The sequence below is a fragment of the Acinonyx jubatus genome, chromosome D4 (assembly GCF_027475565.1).
Source record: "Acinonyx jubatus isolate Ajub_Pintada_27869175 chromosome D4, VMU_Ajub_asm_v1.0, whole genome shotgun sequence".
NCBI classification, from domain to species: Eukaryota; Metazoa; Chordata; class Mammalia; order Carnivora; family Felidae; genus Acinonyx; species Acinonyx jubatus.
In genome coordinates this window covers 23,017,276-23,042,500 of record NC_069391.1, presented here as the reverse complement: position 1 = coordinate 23,042,500, position 25,225 = coordinate 23,017,276, and the positions used below count along the sequence as shown (strand labels likewise).

General features: G+C 39.5%; 1 protein-coding gene across 3 annotated transcripts in view; it reads right to left on the bottom strand.

The window, feature by feature from the left end:
* The window catches only part of SVEP1 (sushi, von Willebrand factor type A, EGF and pentraxin domain containing 1), a 197,112-nt gene that overhangs the window by 142,984 nt on the left and 28,903 nt on the right, over positions 1-25,225 (bottom strand). For all 3 annotated transcript variants that reach the window (XM_027034812.2, XM_027034811.2, XM_053204811.1), the window contains exon 3: positions 24,214-24,390. In XM_027034812.2, the coding sequence (XP_026890613.1) occupies positions 24,214-24,390 (177 nt within the window). The remainder of the gene's footprint in view (positions 1-24,213; positions 24,391-25,225) is intronic.

Sequence of the window (25,225 nt, the reverse complement as noted above, 5' to 3'; positions counted from 1 at the left end):
TTTTAAGTCATGAAGCCATACCTTTATGGGCTGTATTTAGAGGCACAAAGTCTGGAATATGTGTGTATTCACGTAGTGTACATTTTGTACTTTGAATCACTTTGAAAAGTGTCTCAGAACATGGTTCACGGGATTGAGCCCCACACTGGGCTCTGAGCTGACAGTGCAGAGCCTGCTTGGGATTCTCTCTCTCCCTCTCTCTCTGCCCCTCCTCCTCTCTCTCTCTCTCTCTCAAAATAAAAAAAAACTTCTTTTAAAAAAGAAAGACATATGATCTAAAGAAGAAAATAATCTGCATAATATAAAGAAGAAAGGTTTAAAATATGAGAGAAATTGGGAGATGAGTGGAAAGAGGAACAAGGGGGGGTTCGCATTTCTTTTTAGGTACATTGATATGATAAAGCCGAAAGAAAAACAGAGGATCAAATTTGTACCTGAAAAAAGCAAGGAACTATGAACAGAAAAAGACTGTATAATCTCCAAATCAGTGGAAGAGGGAAAAAAAAACACCAAAGAATACAGATAGAAAAACCTTAGGAAAATAAAAAAAAAAATAACAGAAAGAATGAAAAACAGAATAGCATAAACTACCATGACAGAAGAAAACCCAACACATCAGCTATCATAAATAATATTCATGGACTAATTTAACCCTGTTGATAAGATACACACCTAAAATAAGCCAGACCTACATGTCAAAAATCATTGGATGTACAAAGATATACTAAATACTTCAAAAACCTATAAATTACTACTTTAAGAAGAAATAGAAACTTAATACATAAAGAGCTTTATCCAATGCATGAAAAAAAAATGAATACTCCAATTGAAAAGTTGACAAAGAACAAGAACTAGAAATTTCCTACAGGAGAAATGAAAATAACCAAAAATCACAGGATAAACAGTTTAACCTCACTCATAATAAAGAAATACATAGTGATGGCTACATTTTAATTTGGCAAAATTTTTAAAGGATGTTGATAGTCATTTGCCAGTAAGCATGTGGACATTCTCTCCTACTCTGTAGGACAACCTGGGGGCAGACGCCAAAACCCTCAAGTGGAACCCTCCTTTTGATAAATCACTTGATTTCTGAGAATACGTTCCAAGTAAAGATGAGTAAAAACATATGTATAATTGTTGTTAACCATTTATACACTCAGCAGTGGCAATAACATAAACGTCAAGAGATGGGGGGTTTGTTAAATTCTTATGACAATTCCATCCAATGGTATAGTAGCCATAAAAATACAAGTCTTGACATGGAAAATCATTCAAATTATGTAGCTGAGTGTAAAAAAATGCAGGTTTCAAACACTATGTTTTATATGAGCCTTTTGGGTTAATAAATACATATAGGGAACTTCAAGGATATGATCTTTAAGGTTATGTATACATGGTATATATTCATGGTAGAATTACGAGACTTTCAGGTTTATTTTTGTTGATCTAGTATTTTCCAGTTTTGCTACACTGAATAGGTATTACCTGTGCAAAAAGAATTAAAAGTAAATAAAAATTATATGTAAAAGAAAGTCATTGTCTCAAATGCTGTATTTCATAAGGTTGCTGGTTCTCTGACGTCGGAGATCACTTTGGTTCCTCCTTCTCCCTCTATCTTCTCCAATATCCAAATGGAAACCATGTTTTTCAGATTTTTCTCTTTCCAAAATCCTCTGCGTTTCCCCCCTCCCTCCATCAGCATTGCCTTATCTTAGATCTGAACTCATTATCTCTCATCTGGGTTTTTACACAGCTCTTTACTGGTCTCTTGGCCTCCATTTCTTCTCTTCATTCCACCATGAATGCTGTGCCTGAAGAGCTTTCTAAAATAGAAATGTGATCAAATCACTTTCTACCTAAAAACTGCACCGACAGGGTAAGGCCTTCTCTCTTCACTCTGATCTTCACAGATCTTTGATCTGTCTGTAACATTCCTGTCTGTCTCCTACAAGGGATCAGTGCAATTTCACATCCTGGTTGGAACCTGCTTCAGAATCAAGGAGAGCCTAGTCTTGCATACCTCCTCCATCTCAATTTACTGGACTTGGGAGTTTGAGCAATTACTTAATTTTTCTGAGACTTGGTTTCTTTGTGCATAACATTAGTAGTATGTTCCTTATAAATTTTGTTGTTAGGATTAGCAGAAATAATGTGAGTAAATGCCTGGCGTGTAGTTAGCATTCAGTAAATTTTAGAATAAGGTCTCCAACTCTTAACTTTCTCAACAGACAATTATCCATCTTTTATAGATTTGTTGTGCCTGGTGGGTGCTCGGTGCTTGGCAAATATTACCTCTTTTATCTTCCAGTTAGCTTTGCCTTTGCATAAGCTCTCCTTTGTCTGAGTGAACCGCCAGCACCCTTCATGACTAACTCGTTCTTCACAGCTCCTCTGACTTTTTCAGACAGATTCCATTGCCTTCGTTTCTGTGCCCCCAGAGTACATCATGCTTACCTCTGCTCTGGCACATGTCACACTGTATGTAAAATATGCAGTTGTCTCTTTCAGTAATATGAACATGCCCTTGTATGTTCAGAGTCTTCCAATTATCTGACCTAGCCATTAGCCATTGCATCGCCTGACCAAGTCACTCAATCAAAGAAGGGCAAGGGCAAACAGCTGTGTTGGAAGGTGCAGGGCAGGTTAGTGCGGAAGGAGGACTAAAGTCAAAGAGAATAACAATCAGGTGATGTGAAGGCATTGACCTTGGGGTCAAGACCACCGAGTTGCATGCAACCTTGGCTCTTCTGCTGACAAGGGACAGGGTCACCGGCAAGTGACTTTCTTCTCTTTTCCTACAAACTACAGAAGTTACAACTGATGATGGCCCTGACCTTTTCAATGCTAACATTTGATGATTCTAGAAATAGAATAATACTAGAAAGTAAGTTAAAGAAATCTTCCATAGGAGCAATCAGATTTGGTTTACAGATTCTACAATTTATTTTTAAAATAATATTACATAAAAAGGAAGCAATCTTAACAATATTACTCTCCAAACTGTTTTGAGTAATCAAGAGTTTATAACATTGGAGAACAGTGTTTTGGATAAAAATATCCAAAAGTACATTTGGAAATGTATTGTGAAATTCATAATGATAATGGAAAACAGACTTTAGGAGAACTATTTAAAGGCATTGCACAATTCTAGTGGGAGAGGTGTAATCAACTTCTTTGATACCCAAGGGGGAAAACTCCTCATCTAAAACCAAGCAAAAGTTGAAAATACTAAATAAAACCATGGTTTGAACAAGTTTCACAAGTGGTGGTAAAGGGCCAGGTATGTTCTTTTTTTTTTTTTCATGAAATGTTTCCTTCCTGGAAATGTACCAAATATTATTTCTTAATTGCTCTTTTAGTTGTTAAAATAACCACTTTCTCTTTTCAGAAACATCTTGGCAGCTATCAGCTACTATTACTGGCAGTGTGATTCTTGAAATTATCATGTTGTGCTAACATTAGTCTTCTGCTTGGCTGACAGAGGAATCCTTTGATTGATGCAAATTAAAACATCAGCCAGTTTGGAATTTGTAAAATATAAGGGAGCCTCCATTCTCTCTACTCTATCTTATCCACAATATTAAACTGTTAGATGACTATTTTAGCTAGAATAAATAACATCTGTTATACAGTAACAAATATTTTATAAACTTCCTTCTTACACATAATCTAAGATTAATTTTTTAAAACTGTGATAATTGTTAAGAGCCTCTTTTCCTTGCACAACTCATCTTTAAAGGTTAACGAATTCCTTTAAAGAATATAGTGGTACGGTAGCTACATCAGCTGCATTCAGGCTGTGTGCTACACCACCCCAAGGGTGCCCATTCAGGTAGATGACAGTGCCACCCCGGTTCTGCTCTATCTATGAAGGGCACCAAGCAAATGTCTGGGCTCCCAGAGAAAGGTTCTTTATTATTACAACATCATGTTCCTCCTCAACTTTATGGATATGGTCTGAATAAGGAAAATGTTCCTACAAAGAGTTCTGTTCAAATTTCGAGCACAGGGATCCACCGCCCTAGAAGAGAACCAGTTCTCTTTCCCCATGCCGAGCCAATATTGTCATAACTACAAGACAAGGGCGTGGGCATGCATACAAAGAACGATGCTTCTACCAGAGAGCCGAGATCCTTCCGATTTTCATTAATGAATTAGATAAGGAGACTTTTAACTGCCTTGGATGCTGCACAACTGAATCTGTCGTAAACGAATTAGGATCCTGTCAATCTCCCTGCCATTGGGTAGCTCATTTGGCTGAAGTGCAGCGTATTTGGACTCAACTAAATTCGAGTAACTGTGTGGTGCCAAAGGAGCAAATGGCACACTCGCGGCGGGACGCCATGTTGCAAATAGAAGTACCTGCTCAGGCTAGAGAGGAGATTACTGATGGATCAGGACAAGTCTATCAAAAAACAAAAACGAAAAGCCTCAAAAGACTGTGTCCAAAAGAGGATGCATCAGCAAGGTTATTATTATGTATTAAGAAATAATATATGTGACACACACACACACACACACGCTCACACGTAAATATGACCTGGCTGAGTACAGAATACAAGGTCTTTTGGGTTGAAAATTCTGTCTTCTTAATTGTCTTAAGGTGTCTACTGTCTAGACGAGAAATGTGAGATCATCCTAAGTTTTATAATGAAAACTTGGTGGGCAAACACTTTTAGGAGAGGCCACTGGGGATTTTAAAATTATCTTTAACCTTGTTTATTCTTTCTAAAATAGCTAATGACTCAGAATCATATAAAGAAGAAAATAAAATTTACTGTAAGCTAAACCACATTGGTTTAATGTTTGATATTTAAGTTGAATCCAGTTTTTTAATAATTATAAATAACTTTCATGCAATCATCTTGTTCTCTTATTTCTTTCATCCATTGAAAATCTTTTCTCTTAAGCAAAATAGTATTAACTTTTCAAACTCATTAGACTATTGTCGAATTACTTTATATTTCTATATTTATATTACTTTATATTTGAATTAAAGTCAAATACTTTATTAGGGCTAGAAGTATATATCTTATTGTACTCTCATGAACACTGGGTATTAACTTTTTTTAAAATTACTAATTAATCAGGCCATTTTGGAGCCTGTGGAGGCCTGCTGGGAACAGGACTCCTAAAATGACAAACATGTCTGGAAGGCTGTGGTCCAAGGCCATTTTTGCTGGGAGCACACAGTTCTTAAAGTTGAAGGTGTTTATGCTCGAGATGAAACCGAATTCTATTTAGGCAAGAGATGTGCTTATGTGTGCAAAACAAAGAACAACACAGTGACTCCTGGTGGCAAACCGATAAAAACCAGAGTAATCTGGGGAAAAGTAACTTCTGTGCATGGAAACCAGTGGCATGGCTCATGCCAGATTACAAAGCAGTCTTCCTGCTAAGGCCATGGCCACAGAATCCGTGTGATGCTGTACCCCTCACGGATTTAAACTTACTGAAAAGTAAATATAGGTGTAGATTTGTTCTCTTATTAAAAAATAAAATAACCAATTAATCAATTATCTAAATGTGAAATCCTATGAGTTTCAGTGCAACAGGGTTTCAACTTGAACTTAGGGTGGATCTGCCCCTGAGATTCAAATATGTGTAGGTCTATTGCTTGAAGAACATGAGAACGTTTTGGGAGAAAACACCATCCATGGAAGGGGTGATATTCAAAATATTACAACTCAGTGGCACGACCACTGATCACTGACAAGAGACATTAGCTGTAGCATCACGCAGAATTCTGCAGGCCCACCCATCTGCCAGATGTTGCCTCTACACGCGCTGGACCATGGGATAGGTGCCAGTGACCCTGGAAAAGGGGTTAGATCAGTGAAGGAAAATTCAAGAGACTTAGGGCAGTAGCCGTTTACCAGTCAGTACATAAGTATTTCAATATCTCAACAACTTTTACAACTGGACTAATGCATAGCTGCTGAATATTAGCCTTTCCTAAGGAAAGAGAGCAGTGGTGCAAGTTGAATCTAAAAACAACCTTGGCAGTAAGAAAGGAAGAAAGCTCTGAGTATGGTTTTGTGTTTAGTGTCAAATTTGTTTCCCTGTGGTCTTATGAGGAGTGCTAAGTGACGAGTAAAGTCTGAGGCCACACTCGCCTTTGGTATTTTCCTTACCTCATATTCTCTATCTCACTTCAATAAGGCTTTAAGATCTTTGGTAGTTTGGAAATGTGTTTACCTGTTGTTTTCCATGCTCACTGTTGTTACAGTAATTATACCTAATTATTTTATGATATGATTGATTCTGTAACCTCCATACATACAACTCTTGTTCTAGGTTACATTCAGTGATTTCTGCCCACAGATGCCGAATTAATATTCCTGTAACATCGTTTTGAACGTGCCACTTTCCTGCTCAAAAATCTTCAATGTCTTGTAGTTGTCAGTTAACCAAAGGCCATCTCTGTAGCATGGAATTCAAGCCCGAGTACAATCTAGTTCCTTCTCCCTACCTTTCTTGCTCTGAACCCCACTATGTTCACAGATGTAGCCCGTTCATCCATCCATACAAGCTATCACCAGTCCCCATCACGGGTCTGTACTTTCTGTTCTCCACAGTGGTATCTCCTATTTCTAACAGTCCAAGTCCTATCATTCAAACCCGGTGAAAATCCCATTACCTTCATAACCAAATATTTTCAGAACAGTGATAGCCTTTTGTGTATCATACATGTCACAGCATTTTAATTTTCATTCAATCTCAGTTGCTTAGAACTGGATCAGCTATAACACTTTGTTCATGACACACATTCTGACTTCTTTATAGTTATAGCTCCATTTCGTGATAAGGTACTTTAAGGCAAGTTTGGGGCAATAATCATATCTCCCAAAATATCTGAAAGATATTTGACAGTTAAAGGAGTCAATGGATAGATTGAAATGATTTCCTTCTGGAGTTTCCATAAAACCCTTATTCCACCTGGCATTCATTCTGATATCGGTGTGGTCCAGTCACTGCACCTTGAAGTAGTCCACTCATGAAGCAATATTTTTCCTTCCATATTCCCATGTTAAAATGTTTGGATTATTTTCTGAATAATCTGTGTGTAAATAAAATTGCAAGTTTCACTGTGTCATCACCTTTCTCCCATTTCATCCATTAAAGCAGGGTGTGGTGGGAAGGATCAAGTGCAGAATCCTTGGGTGAGAATTCTGCTAATTATTACTGGCTCTGACACTGTCTGCCCTTCTCTAAGTTATATAACCAATTGAAGAACTTGTTTTGCCATCATGACACGATGGGTGATCATGTTTGTAAAATTTCATGACCCTCTGTAGAGATGAAAAGGGTATGACAGGTAATGGGCTACAGGGGACAGGGAGTAGCACAGAACTCCATCTGTACCCTTACAGTCATTCCACTTTGACACAGATGATTAAGAGGGTAAAGTGCCATGTTATATGACAACACATAAGAGAGACACTACCTAGACTTGAAGCAGGGGTGGGGTGATCAGGTAAGCTTTGTTGGTCAAAGCGATTTCAGAGCGAGACCGGATGAACCATGCACACCGGTGAGAAGTGTAGGCAGAGGGCGATGGCATTCAAAACAGAGGCATCGACATGTGCGGGCCCACAGGCAAGAGAGAGCATGCCTGAAAATACACGTGTTCACTCTGCCTGGAGTACAGAGAGGCCAGAAAAGAGAGTGAGTGCCAAAACCATGAAGGTTGGGTAGGCCACATTCGAAACCTAGGAGTTTATCCTTAAAACAGTAAGAACAATGACAATGTTTAAGTTAAGGTACGTGACAAGATCACTTTGGGTGACTTCTGGAGACTTATTCAGAAGGACCGTAACATTTCATTCTCAGACACATGGCATGATTCAGTCACTTCCATTTTTCCCCATATGTGAGGATCGTTTAAGAACTTTGAGCTTTGATGAATGTTTTTTTTTTTTTCTTTTTTGCTTAACTGCAAAAAATCAAGATTTTCTCTATAGCTTTTTCTAAAATTGTTAGCCTTTATTCATTGATCTTTAATTATTTTTTTTCCATTTCACTTTTGATTTCAGTAGAAACAAAGTCATCACTGGGTATAATATGTGGGAAAACTGATACCGCTGTGCTTCCACAAAAGGTGTCCCTAAGTAAGTCAACACATAAAACGTAATACCTCAGTCGGACTGATAAAACCAACACGGAAAAATCTGTCCCTAGAGAAGATCTGATGCACACAAAAAGCAGAGGAATCTGTTTCTGAGAAGATGGAGTAGGTGCACTTTTTCTCAGTCTTCCTAGTGGTACAACTAAAACCTCTGAATGTTACATATAAAATAAACATAAAATGACACTGATAAAAAGGCAGACCAGCTAGGGACCTTGAGAACCAAAGCCCAACATGGCAGTGAGTCCCTTGGGCTTCCTTTTACCTCGCATATCCCAGACTTAGGGCTATAGAAGCTGGCAATCCAGAACACCAATGGGAATGGACAAAAAAACCCCAAAACAACAAAATACTGCTCTCTCCAGCCAAAGGATGAAGAAACAGACGCCTAGCAACTTAGGACACTTTTAGACAAGAGCCACTCAACTCCTCTATTCCAGCCAAACACCACACACACACAAATATAAATATAAATATGAATATAAATATGAATATAAATATGAATATAAATATAAATATAAATTATAAATATAAATATAAATATAAATATAAATATAAATATAAATATAAATATAAATATAAATATAAATTCCAAATACCACACACACAAAAATATAAATATAAATATAAATATAAAGAAATGAAATGAAATGAAATGAAATAAAATAAAATAAAATAAAATAAAATAAAATAAAATAAAATAAAATAAAATAACAAAACAAAACTGTGGCCCAATGCAGCCATACCAGGCAGAGACCAAGTGGGAAGTCTAGATTTCTACTCTTACAAAGCTCTAGCAAGGCACCTCAACACCTCTGCAGGTGGTATCAGAGAAGGTCAAGTAGTCTTTCACACCAGTGGAGACCACAGAGGTGAGCACTGTCTCTCACTTCCACACCCACCAGAAAGTAGCAAAGGGTCTTTCCTCTGCCCCCTGGAGTGCTGTCAAACCCAGCCCGTGGAGAGTCAGAACTTTCATCACCACCAAGCAGCAAAGAGGTCCCCTCTTTGTAGTGACTGGGGAGCAATAAGGAGGCCTTTCTAGAGCCAGAAGTCCCATCTGCAGCCAGCAGTAATGAGAACCCCCTCACACACATTCATATCAGTGTCACTAGTAGCAAAATGAGGAATGTAGATATCTATGTTCACTTGGCAGGCATAAGGCAATGCTCATCATCCCTCTTTCTCTGCTGAGCGAATGATTATTTAACATTCTTGAAATGAGAAACTTATAGAAATGGAGAACAGATTAGCATTTGCAAGAGGTCAAAGTGAGGGCAACTAGGAGTAGAAGGGAAGTGTTGGGGCTCTACAAGAGCATATTATGAATCCTTGTGGTGGTGGGGCTGTTGCGTATCCTGACTACATCCATGTCAGTATCTGCACTGTGATATTAACTATAGTTTTGCAAGATGCTACCACGGAGAGAAACTAGGAAAATGATATAGGGGATTGCTCTGTATTATTTCTTTTCTTTTCTTTTTTTAAATGTTTATTTATGTTTTTGAGAGAGAGAGTATGAGTAGGGGAGGGGCACAGAAAGGGAGACAGAGAATCCAAAGCAAGCTCTGAGCTGTCAGTGCAAAGGCAGAGGTGAGGCTCAAACTCATGAACTATGAGATCATGACCTGAGCTGAAGTCAGATGCTTAACAGACTGTGCCACCCAGGCACCCTATTCTTTATTATTTCTTTAAATAGTTTTTTTTTAATGTGTATTTATTTTTGAGAGAGAGAGAGACAGAGACAGACACAGAGCATGAGCAGGGGAGGGGCAAAGAGGGAGATACAGAATCCAAAGCAGGCTCCAGGCTCTGAGCCGTCAGCGCAGAGCCTGACACAAGGCTCAAACTCACGAACCATGAAATCATGACCTGAGCGGAAGTTGGACGCTTAACCGGCTGAGCTACCCAGGCGCCCTGTATTATTTCTTAAAACTGCATGTGACACTACAATGATCTCAAAATTAAAAATGTAATAAAAATTAAAAAGCAAAAGGGAGGAAAGCAAAATTTCAAGGTACATCCAAGAATATCCAAGATCAAGACACTGTATTTTAAAGTCTGGGGTACCAGGACACTACATAGGTGTGGTTGGTTGGTGGTTGGAGGTATTTCTCCATGGCTAACCATTGCTTTACAGATACCTTGATCTGTGAAACAGAATACCATGAACAGTGTATGTGAGCACTAGCATGACTAGAAACTCATATTCCTTCTGCTTAAAGTCATAAATTGACCTTCTTATTCATAATTGGTTTCCATAAAAGTTTACAGTTCCTCATGGGGGTCACATAATTCTATTTCAAATTATTCTCAGGAAATATATATATTTTCCTTATTACTGTAAAAGAGATTTGATAAGGTTTTTTAAACCAAAAGTTTCTACATAAAAATTTATTGATTTTAATTGTATTTTATTTTGTCAGTTTATAAATCTATTAATTCTAGTGGTTTCCAATTTACTTCTTTGTATTTTCTAGGTTAAGAATAATACTACATACAATAGTGAAACAGCTCTTTTTTTGTTTAAAATATTAAATATTGATCGTGAAACAGATGTTGAATGTTGCTTCAACATTAATGTTTATGGTTGTGCCTTCAGTATTTCACATATAATGTGCATTTGATTTGTCTTTTCTTATAATTGTTCCATAGTTCATGACATATTTTCATATACCTGTTTCCATATTTTGACAAAATTTATAAATCTCAAGTTTCAATGGAAATTTTCCTGACCGCTAACATTATCCTACACATAGTAACAATGATTTGCTTTATATATTCGTTAAATGATTGCTAAAGTGGTAAAAATCCACATCATCCCGGAATGCTGTCTTACACTGCTAGATGAATTAAAACACTTTCCCAAACTATCAATCATCAATATATTCAAACAGCTTTACACACACACACACACACACACACACACACACACACACACACACACCATTGTTTTAGGACTGGATTTTGGAAATAATACCAATAACTAGATAACATAAAAGAGATAAATGTGTTATTAGCCACTTCCTATTGTTGAACTCAGCCTTCCAGATGGCTTGCTTTGATTCTAAGCCAGTGCTTCTCAGGGTCAGTAGACTTGTTCACCTTCACTTCTCCAAAAAAGGAATGGAAAATTCCCAGGAAGTTGGGAACCAAGCAGAGTTTCCATATGTTGTGTTCTAGTATCTGAACATACAGTTCGCTTTATTTATTCATTCATTCTTCAAAGTTTATTAATGCTTACTCTAAGTCCCTGTGCCATGTAGCAGAGGCTATTAAAAAAAAGAGAGAGAGATAGATACAATCCTGCCTTAAAGGAATTCATAGAATAGTAAAGAAAAAAAAAAACTACCCCAAATGATAATACCATGTGCTGGGTCTTAACAGAAAGAGAGAGGTATTTAAAAAAACCAAAAACTCTAACCCAAACTCATTGCTAGAGCAATGAATCTATGCAAGAAGGGATGAAAGGAAAAGTTTCACGGGAGAAGTGAATTTGTTGTGAACCCCGAAGTACCAGTAAGAAATAGAAAAGATGTGGGATATTCTAGGCAAAGGGGACCAAAACGCACAAACTTGGAGCCATGAAAGGCCTTGACGTGTGTGAGAAGCTGCAAGGGTTTGAGATAGCTGGAGGAGAAGATGCTGCAATGTTCGTAACCAAGAGATAATTTAATCCTAGTAGAATCACGTGGCTTTGATGTTTCCTCTACAAGTTTAAAAAGAGATCCGGTAACGCTTTTTGAATCTTATGTTAAAGCATTAACTCAGTTTGTCAGTACAGAGCACAGTTTCCCAACCCCAGTGCTATTGACATTTGGGACTTGTTGATGATGGTTAGTGTATTATAGGATATTTAGCAGTATCCCTGGCTGCCAGCCACTAGATGACAGTAGCTCCTTCCAGCTGGGACAAACCATATTGTTTCTGGACACTGCCAAGTACCCCCTGGGGGGGCAAAATCGCTCCCTGTTGAGAATCACACTATAGACTGTAATAATTTAAGTTAAGCCAAAAAAGGGGGTGGGGAGGGGCGCCTGGGTGGCTCAGTAGGTTAGGTGTTTGACTTGGGCTCAGGTCATGATCTCACAGTTCGTGAGTTCGAGCCCCTCGTCGGCCTCTGTGCTGACAGCTCAGAGCCCGGAGCCTGCTTGTGATTTCACGCCTCCCTCTCTCTCTGCCCCTCCCCCACTCATGCTCTGTCTTTCTCCATCTCTCAAAAACGAATAACTGTTAAAAAATAGAAAAAATTTAAATTAAGCAAACACTTACTATATGCCAAGCCTCCTAGTGAGCTTTTTGCACACATTATCTCATTAATTTTTATAACAATCCTACTATTACTAGCCCCATTTTATAGACTAGAAAACTGAGGTCCACAGAGGTGAAAAAACTTGCCCAGAAAAACACAGTAAGTGACAGAACTAGGATTTATGAGTAAGATTAATGCCACTAACTGCCCTCAAGAACTATACATACAGATATCATACATATAGTATGATATATACAGATGCTAAGATTTATATATATCATATATAAAAAAAGTAAGACAGATATATATACATTTAGCATACTATGGGGCACATCATGATTTTAGCGAGTCTCACTTTCTCTAGCTTGGGCTGTCATTTTCAAATTGCCAACAGTGGCTATCACCCAAACTTGGCTTATCATCTATCGTTCAGTAAAGTATCAACCCCGCGCAGACCCCACAGAACCAAACATTTGGGATGCTGAGCTACAACTTGGAAGCAAGAGTTGCCTTTAAATACAACCTGGAAAGACCATCAAAATATTGCTGGATCATTTCTTTGATGGAGAATGACCATGCAGTAAGTGCTATGGATGGATCGTGGGCAATCTAATGGCTCAGAGACAACACGGACACTAGGATCTGAGAGAACTGGGTGCGCATGCTAACTGCTTTATGGTTGAATGGCATTAGGAAAATTTCTTAAATTCTTTAACACTGTTTCCTCTTCTACAAATGAGGAACGTAAATGGGGAAAAACTGCAAGAGGCATGCGGTTGTAGCACGAATCTTTTTAGAGAAACAATTTCCAGAACCTCAACATTGACAGGTACTCTTACCTAAGCTGATGTACCAAAGAAAGCATCCACAGCACCTCTTCACAACTGCCCTTCATTCATTTTTTCAAAAGAAATGTGTACTTTTCATCCCTTTTGAATCTTACTACGGCGCGTTGTCCCAAGGTGGCAAACCTTCAGCACAATTCAAAAATCTTGATATCTGGAAACCTTTCTTTAATTAAGGTACCATAAGCAAGTCCTCTAAGAAATGTTCCTTGTTTTTCACATATCCCAGTTAAATATCATTCAATATTTCCTGACCTTAGAAATGGAGTATTTTGGCTCGTTTCTGGGATGTTCTGAATTCAGAAACATTGTAGGTTGGGAAAGTACCAGTAAAGGCATTGTTCATTTACCACCTTTTCTTTCCAACTTCCTGACTATTGTCAAAGAATATGTCACTTCTTTAGAAGAGTCCAATGAGGGCAAAGCAAGGAAGAAAATGTCGACGGGAAATACTGAAGGCAGCAGCAACTTCTATCCAGCTGAGAGACTCAAGAGCAGGCTCTCTGCCTTATTCATCAATTGTGGAAATCTAAAGCAATATGCTGGCCACTGGAATGTGCATTAGTTTATTTAGCCTTTTTCTCTCAGAAACTATTTGGAGGATAGGTTTAACTGTGTGAACCATTTCACAAATAGGTTATATATAGATATTTGTCCATAGATTAAATAAGCTAAATCTATGGCTCCAAGATTTTGGTAAGGATATATTAATGCACATTCTAAGGTAAAATAATTTTTTCAGAAACTACTGGATTGCTAAAAGTTTATTGAAATTTGTATTGTTTTGATTTTCCCAGACATAATTAAACAAAGCTCTTCCATATGAAATAGTAACAGGTTGTCCTTTAACGTGTCCTAGTAAAGTCTCTAGGGGACTTCCCAGAAACTTGTGAAAAAGCAAATGGTTATAATGATTGGGTAACAACTACTTTTGCAAGTCAAAAGCATTCCAATTCTTCAGTTTCAATAAAATTGAAAAGGACCAAAGGGAACAGTCAGCTAATCATCTCCAATATTTTTTTGATGATAGATCACTCATTTATTTTTGGCACATAACTCAGGAGGAACTCAAAGAATGAAGTGACGTCAATGTCACACAACTCTTTCAAGCTCCATCTACACATTTGTATGAAGGTTTTCAGCACTAAGACCTACAAAAATGAAAAAGAGAAATGAAATTGATGTCACATATGCCTTTATTCTTATAGCAGAAGTCCATGGGCACATGAATTAATTAATGATCCATCCCATGAAAAGATGAAATCTCCAATAGCATCTTATTTCTATGGGGAGTAAGTATCAAAAGGAGTAATCGCTCTGACAAATTATATACAAATAACAAGTAAAATAATAACTCTAATACTTGATATCTAACATCTATTTTGATCACAGAAAATTTAAAAATTAATTTCAATATATATCCACAATTTTCATGGCAGAGAAGTAGAATTCTGTGATCAATAAAAGGCTTTAGAAGATAAAAACTTACTGTATTCGAATCACATGGTACCAGGAGAAGGGAAGAGATCTAAGAAAACAAGAAACCACACAAAGTTTCTCCATTGAAAAAAGCTGCTTCACAAACGAATATTACCAGAAGGAATCAAATTTGTTATAGTATTGAGATTTCAAAGGGTACATTTAAAAGTGATATAACACTTTTATTTTAAAAGGCAATACTGAATTATGGAAATACCATCTTTAAAAATCTTGCTGAAAACTTTTTGATAGCTATTTAAAAATCAACAAGGGGTACATGGGTTTTTAGTTATTTTAGGGGTGACATGAGCAAAATATTTAAGGACTACCAATTAGCATATGTTAAATGTTTTTCTTCGCATCCTTTTTCTTGTTACTGAATTTACTTATAATGGGGCTAGGAAACAGAAGGAGAAAAAGTAAGATTCTATAGGTTCTAATAAGGTTATAATCCTTATTTTCACAATTTTAGAATACTGGATATATTTTTATGAGTACTCCTAAAAGACACAACATACCGACTTTGGGAGATTCCAGTTCAAGATAATGATATAGGAGGATCCTGGGCTCACTTCATCCCAAGGACACACTGACTCTGCGGCTACATATGGAACAACTTCCTCTGAAAGAAACTAAAAACTGAGCAACCACTACGAATCAGACAAAAAAGAGAAGGCCCACTTTGGTGTGTAGGAGAGACTAAGATACAATCTCATCATAAACCCCATCCCTGCCCGGGGTGACCCACCAATGGGAGGAAACTCAAAGCCCAGGGCATCTCCTTGAAGAGTGAAGGGTTTGAATCCTACATCAGACACCTGAACTTTTGAGACCTACACCTGAGAGACGAGCCCAGAAAACGTGTAGCTTTGAAAACCAACTCAGGCTCAAGGCTTGTGTTCACAAGCTGCACAGGGCCGTAACCAACCCAGAAGTGGGTCTCTCAGGAATCCCTCGATTCACCTGCCCCCGCCCAGCCACCTGCAGCCAATCCGGAGGCACCCAGACCTCACATGATGAGGCTCATTTGCTAACCCTAAAGGGTCGGCCTGGTGGGCAGGCATCTCGCACAGCTCACAGCTAGAAGCCTGCTGGCTGGCAGGCGCCATCTTCACGCTTGCTAGCCAACGGGCACCATCTTGTTTGTTTGTTTCAAATGCGAGGTTTTTGAGGGTTTTTTCCCAGCACGTGCCATCTGTATGAAGTCTCTCTGCCACATTCTATGGTGACAGTATCTCCGGTCTAGGGCCCTGGCTTTGCAGCTGCAGCCTAATAAAGGCTGCCCCTTCATCACCTGGCTCTGGTGGCCACGGGCTTGTGCTCCTGGGTCCCACAGATGGTATCAATGGGAGGGAGAGTTCTTGGCAGGCTACCACCGCCAGGGCACTGCAGAGACAACACCCCCTGTCTTTCTTTCAGAGGCCTGTTGCTTGTCCTGGAGCTTTGGCCTGCAAGCGCAGCCTCTGGTTTGGCACAGAGATGCTTCCTGCTGAGAGGGAACAGAGGCAGGTGGATGCTATCTTGGTGCTCTCCCTCCGCCTGCTACAGCTCACCAACATCTCCCCCACAGGAGTATATACGCTCCACTGGAGGTTCAATTTTTCCAACTGCCACCCAGGGGACACCTCTAGATCACCTGGCTCTAGTGGCCAGGAATGCCAGGGCTTATGCAAGCATTCCCACAAGACTATGTATATCTGCATACTTTAAAAGCTGCTTCCTGAGGGTCTGGCTTCTAATCAATCTGTATCTAGATGCTAACTGTGCTCCTCCCATTTGGGACACTGTCAGGTCTTGGCACACCCTTAACAACTGAAAGCCATTAAAAATAAAAATGGCTGCTTGGACAATCGCAAAGGTTTGAGAGACAACCAAAGTTAAGTTTCATCTCCTTATAGGAGGTCATCGCTTCAAGACTGGGAGAGGTGGCTGTTTTGTCTAATGCATAGACACGAACACAGAGAGTCAAGCAAAATGGAGAAACAGAGGAATATTTTTCAAACAAAAGAACAATATAAGACTTTAGGAGAAGAAACCTTGATGAATTGGAGATAACTAATTTGCCTGATGCACTTCAAAGTAATGGTTCATAAAGATGCTCACTGAACCCAGGAGAATGGATGAGCACAGTGAGGACTTCAACAGAGAGCCAGAAAATATGAGAAAGTACCAAACAGAAGTCACAGACCGGAAGAATACAATAACTGAGCTGAAAATACAATTTATTGACTTGGGAGTTTGGTGGTGTTTCACACCTATGGTTGTAGGCATCTAATTTTATGCATTTCCCTGTTATAAAATCGTGATAGACTGGAAAAGGCACCACCAGGACTGAATACCTACCTCATTCAGTGAAAAACTGAACAAACTAAACTATTCTAGGCAGCAACCTTAAGTTGGTGGGAATCAGTGTCAACCTGCTAGCAATATTCTCTCATAAAAAGCAAATAGGAATACATTGTACAAATTCCTTGTACCTTACAAACCCATTAGTAGGCACTGCTGGGGATGTTTTTTGGGGAAAAAAAAAGTCAGCTAAGCTCTGCTCAGAGAACAAGATTTCCAAATGTTTTGGTTTTCATTCAAGAATTTGTAGAGCTCTCTGTCCTCTCTCTTTCCAAAGAAATGACATAATATTTAGACAAGAAAATATCTGTGTGCAGTAGGGGGTAGGGATTCATGTGCATATATTTACATGCATAAGATATTTCCACACAAATATTTTAGTGTTTCTATTTCTATGGTGTATCCTCCTTTTATGAAAAATAATGTAACTGGGGCTTCCGCTTTTTATCAAGCCCTCAGCCTTGGCCCTTATCCAGCTGTAATTTCCAATCTGCAAATCATTCCAAACTCACTGAAATAGAGTCAATGTCTGCAGAGGAGCAGTGTCCTCAAGATGCCTATTGTCTTCATACTCTGCATCTCTCAAATCCCTTCAGGGGAAAGTTTAGAACAGCTGCCCTTGCATGGATTTACAATGAGAGTTCACTGGCTATTCACAACTGATTTGATGACCTAGCCATCCAAAATGACCAATCCAGATATCAACCATAGACTGAATTTGATTTATTGTTGACAAAGTTTAACCAAATGTAAATATTTTACATTAAAAAAATACATTCTTGAACTTTTCTTACCATGTGCCTTTGGGCTAGGGATCCTGTGGTCCCCAAGCCAGACATGGAAACCATGCATTGACTGAGATTTCAAAAATGAATTCTCGTCTACTTAAGATTCTGGTATTAAACTTGACCCCTTACCTACATCCTTTTTTCTTTAGCATTTACTCTTCTTCTGAAGGTAGGCAGTGGGGATACAAAATGAGTCCTTCAGTGCCTGTTAGAATCACTAGTTGCATGAGGTAGGACAAAGAAAATAGTTGGGTGTGGTGGAAAAGAGAACGAGAAGAAGCATGAAAAAAGGTCTGAGGAAAGAAATAGCACGGTATTTGGTGGAAACTATAACTAGTTCCAGCTTTTAGCTCAAAGGGTAAAGACAGGCCAACTCAGGCAAAGCCTTTATGCCATGCTAATAAGCCTGAAGTTTATTCTATGAGTGAGCCATAATTAAAAAACATTAAGTAGATCTGCATTTTATGTAACTCCTTTTATTCTTTTCCTTCCTAGTATTCAGTTAAAACATACACTATTTTGTGGGTAGAAAATGATCAAATACTGAAGATCTCATGAGGGTCCAACTAATACTTAGCAAATTTGAAATTATATTTTTAATTGCGTGTTTGTTAAATACCAATCTCTATGGCCAGACTGTAGGCTCTAGAGCCAGACAACTTAGGTTCACCTCCCAGGTCTACTAGCTATGTGACTCAGGACAAGTGACTCAACCTCTCCAATTTTTAGCTTCCTTGGCTCTTCCTTGGTGTGTGTGTGTGTGTGTGTGTGTGTGTGTGTATTGATATATACTGATATATATTGATATATCAATATAATTGATCAATATATTGATATAGTGATACATATATCAATTATATATATATATGTGTGTGTGTGTGTGTGTGTGTGTGTGTGTGTGTGTATATATATATATATATATCTCAATGCTTGGGAAAGTGAGTGCCTGGAATGTCATAAGTGCTCTTTAAATATTAGTTAATTATTATCAGTTATTATTGCTGTCATCATCATCATCATCATCATCATCATCCATATCACCGTCAAAGCCAATGTCAAAGATGCAGAACGAAGAAAGGAATACTAGAGCTAGAAATGGAAGCAACACCTACTTTTCACTAGACTCCACAGTTAAGCAGTACAGTTCCCTTAGCTGAAGTTCAATTACTAATCCTAGAGGAATGTCTTTTCAATCCTTTAAATATAAACATGCGGCATTAAAACCCCACACCTGAATTTGAATCACACAAAATATTTACGGTAAATGAAACTGATTTATGTAGGTTTAAACAAAACCAAAATATCATAGGCCTTAAGCACTGATTTATGACAACAACAAAAAGTACTGATATGTAAGTATTCTTGGCTTTTCTCCCTCTCTGGTACCCCAGAGGGTGACGCAGATGCAGGAGGAAAAGAGTGATAAGGATGCAGAGTTTGAGTTAGGTCTTGTAAGGTACATATATGTGTGCTTGAGTATGAGTGGGGTGTGTGTGTGTGTGTGTGTGTGTGTGTGTGTGTGTGTGTGTGTGTATGTGTTTAGGGAGGAATTTGAAGAGATAAGCACAGAAGAGTTATGGTTTCTAAGGGAAAGGATGATTAAAAAGGGGAGATTTTAAGAATTGCTTGGGTCTATAAATCCCTATTTTGGAGTCAGAGAAAATCAAGCAAAGGACTTGCACTATTTTGAAATCTATTTTGGTTGCTGCACTGGATTTCTTTTCCTGCAATGCCTCTCTGAGCCTGGAGTATTGGGAATATGGATCTGTAAGTATTACAACTATGTTTCAAATTCTCTTTCCCTAGCAGGTTTTCTAGCATTAGTTGAACTTCTATCAAATATGGTTTCTGTGGTCAAGGCCATTTACAAATGAATGAGACATACACGAACAAAGCATCATTCTACTTTGGATTATCTATTTATTATATAGTCCTCACTTCTGTAAAACCTATTAGCACACACTCTCCAAGACCACCAGCCAAAAGCACGTGATTATTTTGAGACGAACTCAAAAAAGTTTTGAGCCAAGGGAAATTAGAAACCGGCTCAAACATATTAAGCAACGTCTCACAAAATTGAACTCTTTTGTCAGAGCATTACTTGTTAGTAACCTCTAATGAATATCTTCAAGCTTGCATTCAAGCTAAGATGTTCAGAATATGGGATGGATCCCCAATGATTAAGATCTTTCTGGGCATCAAGGTCTTGTCCGTGAAGCAGCTGCTTACTGTGACAGTGGTTCTCAGGCCATTTCAAGCAAAGCTACTGCCTTGGACAGAGCTTTAGAAAGTCACTGTTTGAGAGCCCAAGCAACCTAGATTGCCCTTCACCCAGAACGAGCAGAGAAAAAGAGAAGAGCCCACTCATCCTACAGTTATCAGCTTTCTTTGAAGGCTGACAGCACCAGTGAAGATGATCTAGTATAAAGGAAGGACTGTAGGGATTTGGGAGACCTCCATTCGGCTTCCCCTCTGACACTTATTTCCTATATGACCAGAGGATTGAATTTCCTCATCTCCCAAGTGAGCAGGGAGAAAAGTTCTTACAGGTAAGGTAGCTCTAGCATTCTGGTCTATGAAATTAACAAATACAAGTTACCTCAGCATAGTTTTTCCTAATCAAAGCAAACAAGCTCAACTTTATTCAACATCAAGTGGCACATTATCTCACTGTCTTCTCTCCACTCAGTATTCTTGATTTGCACTGGATACTCACGGGTCAAAACTGCATTCCCAACACTCCTTTTACCTTGAGTACGTGTAAGCCTTCTTGATGGTTGTCCACCTGCATGCATCGACCTTCCTAATCCTCCCATGGCAAAGTTTTATAAAATATACGGTGTCATTCATCTTCAAGAATCTCACACATGAGGTAACTACTTAAATACCCACCCATTAACTTTCTCATAATAATACTTATATCATCGCACAATAATGATTAATCATAAAAGTATTATTAGGATTAGTATGATTAGGAATTGATGGGCCAGATACCATCCTAAGCAGTCTATTTTCTCAATTAGCCTAAATATATATACAGCTATAAAATATATAAATATATGTAAAATAGACACATATGTATGCACATATAGACACATCTGTGTATTTCTATATACAAAGATATATGTGTGTGTATATGTACACATATATATACCATTATCGGGTATACATACATACACCAGTATTAGGCCCATTTTACAGAAGAAACAGAATCAGAAGAAATTATCAAGCCCACATCATTTGTAATTGGCAGAGGCTGAATGTGAGCCAGATCTTCCTATGTTTTTAAACACTTTGAGCACAGTTCGGTGTCTATGGTCTCTGAAGAGCAATGTATATAAGAAGATATGTTCAAAAAGGCAAAATAAGCAGCGTGCTATCTTGGAAATAACATAGAACTTAGATAAAAAGTGTCCTGGGTCCCTACTGGGGTCCTGCTGATGGCTGGATATGCCATCTTAAGTAAAATACTCATCTTTTCTGAAACCTCAATTTCCTCTTGTAGAATGAGGGATTTCAAGCAGATAACCTCTAAGGTTTCTTCTGGCTCTGAAGAGGAATGATTTGGTTCTGAAAGGCACTGTTTCTACAATGAGGAAAACTACTGGGAATTCCAAGTATTCAGAGCGAAAGGTAACATCCTCTCCTGGAGCAAGACAATAGCTGCTATCAAGGCACCTTCAGATCTTACTTAGAGGGACGATCTTAGTATCTTAGTAGAGCCTTCCCTGCAGCTCCTTCTTTACAGCACAGGCCTTTTTCTTTAATCACAGTGCGTGATTACAAATTGGCTTGTGTGGGGAGGCTGTGAGTTCCCAGCAGGTGAGGACCATGTCTGTCTGCTCACCATCGAACCCCTGCCTGGTGCCTAGCACAGGGCTTGGCGTGAAAAACACGCTCAATGCCATTTGTCGACTGAACAGATTGGAAAAGGAGGATCACGGCTTCCACGTTTTCAGTGCTGGATGATTTAGGGCTAATATTTCTTTTTGCCTTGCCTAAAGAGTCTGGTAATGAGTCTTTCGTGCCACAGGAAAGATGCAATTAATTTATTTTCTCTTAGTTCCTAGCGTGTAGGAGAAGCCAGTGATGAGTGCCGCCTCCTACAAATACACAAATCACAGCATACAAACTGGGGTTCCGACACTCCTTTTCCTAATCCCTTTGAAACAAATACTGAAGATGACAGTATGAACATTTATATCGATGCAACTAAATCTAATTTAACTCTTGCGTGAAAGGAAGCAGTAAGCTGAGGCTCACGCATTTAAGAGAAGGGATGGATAAATTAATCCTTTTGTGTTGGTGTTCTTGGCGAGATCCAGCTGCAAAAGTACTCCTGGCCCCTCTAGGAAGCTCTACTGACAAGCCCACCCAATCTCACACATTTACAGACTGCTGTCGCCGTGCCTTCCAGCCTGGAGTGCATGACTAGTTAGTAGCAGCCGCAGCTACTTGGGGATCTGGGGGGTAGTGGGTTTGTGAACTGCCCCCTCTCTCATTCTGCTGCTTCTCCCTCAGGATGCGAGATTATAGGGTCGCGGAGCAGAGGAGGCTGCAGCCCAGCATGGCTGGGCAGACACATGGCAGTGGCTTGTTGGCAAGGAGCAGTTCGGCCTACGACCACACGGAAAGCAAACATGCTGACTACAGCACGGAGCAAAGAAAATGAGAGCTTCTGCCTGCGTTTGGTGGGCTTGGGTGGGAGGAGGGGAGAGAAGGGGGTGCTGGGGAGAGTGCCAAGCTGGGCTGTTGATGAAAGTGTGGGAAGATTCCAGGGGAGGCATTTTGCCAACTCAGAGGCAGTTGGGTTGATTCCCCCCCCCCCCCCCTTTCTTCTGCTTAAATGAGAATTCCTGCTGGGTGGGGTAGGAGCAGAGCCAAGAAAGGAGTGATTTGCTGGGTGAGCATGGATGGTTGGACCTACGAAGTATGTGTCTGCCCGCTGGGACCCAGGCCAGGGGAGGAAGGAGAAATGAAAGGAGAGGAACTGAGGGGCAACAGGAGTAAAAGAGAATAAAGGAAGAATGCAAGAGGAAATGTCCTATGAGGAGAAGGAGAAAAAAGGAAAGAGACAGCAGGTCACGTAGACAGAGAAGGGCCACGTTTCTGTGCTATAGAGCAGGCCTACCTACCTCCCAAATGTCAGCATAAAATAATGTTCACATGAAACAAGCAGTAAAAGACCACATGGTGCAGTGTAAAGTTAAGCTACTGCTCCTACATTTTCCTGGTGGCTGTTAATTTCCATGGGAATGTATCTTTCCCAAATAGCAAATGTTGCCTTTTGGCTAAAACAGAACAAAGAAAATGCTATCACAGAAAGCCACATACTACTTCTAAAGATTAGGAGAATATGATTTAGAAGTAGTTCCTAAAATACAATGTAAAATACCAGAATCCTAAGTTGCTCTCTTGGCTTTTCTAATAAAATGTTAGAAACATAAAGATTCTCCCGTCAGGAAATCTAGAGCAGGTAGAATTACAAATGTCGATGAAGTGAAACCCATTGTGAAGTGATGTCACTTTTAAGGCTTTCATTTTTTAATTATTTTAAATGTTTATTTTTGAGAGAAAGAACATGAGCAGGGAGGGGCAGAAAGAGAGGGAGACACAGAATCTGAAGCAGGCTCCAGGTTCCAGGCTGTCAGTGCAGAGCCCGACACGGGGCTCGAACCCACACACCGTGAGACAATGACCTGAGCCGAAGTCAGATGCTTAACTGACTGAGCCACCCAGGTGCCCCAACTGTCAAGCTTTATGAGGCCCCTATGTGGAGGCTTGCGAAGAGGTGAAAGATCATCAAGTGAAAGTTGCAATTTTTGTGACGATCCTGTAAGTTATATGACGCCTAAGGACGAGAATCCCACTGGCTTCAATCTCCTACAGAGACGACAGCATATTTTGGCTTAGGACAGACTTGGTTACTGATTGATTACAAATGAAAGACCCCAAATCTTCCCTTTCACAGTTCTGAACCGAGACTTCAAGAGGTCTCGCAAACTTCCTTTCTCTCTCTTGGACCTCTGCCACCCCCACAGGGACAAGCCCGGGCAGCCTGAGAGAATCTGAGAGGTCACACGAAGGTCAACCTAGTGGTCCTAGACAAAGTCATTATAGACCAGACTCCAGCCAGCTGATGCCCTAACAGGTAAGAAAACCCAGCTAAGACCAGCGAGGCAGCCGACCCAACTCACAGCTGATGACAAATGCACACGTAAGCCAGCACTGCTGAGACCAGAGAAGCTGCCCAAGTGGCCCACAGACTCATGAGCGGTAATAAATCAATGCTTTAAGCCACTGAGTTTGGGGATCTTTTCTTTACACGGCAACAAGATAACTGACACGATGACGCACAAACTGCAGACTCACCTGTGCATTCATACTGCAGACCTTCCCCATAATAGCCCTTTTCACAGATGCACTCAAACTGCCCCGTGTGTGTCCCACATTTGCAGCTCGCCATTCGGTCACAGCAGTCTTTGCCGGCTTCACACAGATAGGAGCAACGAGACATATCCTCTTGAATAAAACTCCCAGAAGGCAGATCTATCAATGACATATGACAGAGGGTAATAAAAAACAAATTCGCCGATCAATGTTACATTCTCTAGTTACTAAAATGTAGGTGCAAGCTGCAGAAAATATCTTTTCATATCCGTCTAATTCCCAGCTGCACCCCACTCCCACCCAGATATGAATGCATGTTATTTGCACTAGCACAGGCTGGAAACTTGCTTCAGCCAGTTAAGTTATTTCAGTCTGGGACCTCATCGTAAGTTCTTGGGGCCATGCAGGGTCAGGCAGAAATTAAGCACTTCAACAAGGAATCTCCAGATGCAGCAGGAAGTATTGTAGGCCGTTCCATAGGTCACTTCCCTGGCTTCCACACAAGCAGCGTTCCACTGCCTCAATATGAGGTCAGACAGCAGTAACGAGATTTCCAAAATGCTTTTTCAAAAAATCAATAAATAAAATGACAATCTCAATCGCTGCAAAAGGATTTTGATTATGAGCTACTGACTTAAGAATAAATCCCGTAACTTCTATAGTTATTTGATAAAGACTTCACAACGCCACACAAGTTTAATAATAGAACCAGAATATGGCTTATGTCTCAATGTTAAGTAAATTATCATGTTTTATGTGACGGGAGATCATACTCATTACGTGAGCCATGTTCTGAAGTGAGGCATGCTGGGAAGTCAATAATTCAGGCAGAGTTGTTCAGAAAGTGACTTAACTGGGTAAGGTAAGGTTGAATATGACCCACCCAGAAAGAATGGCCTAGAACCAGGCAAACAATAAGTTCCACTTACTCTGTTGAGGAAGTTCAAAAGTCTTAACCCAAATCCTAGAGGTAGGTCCATGGTGCTGGGCCCAG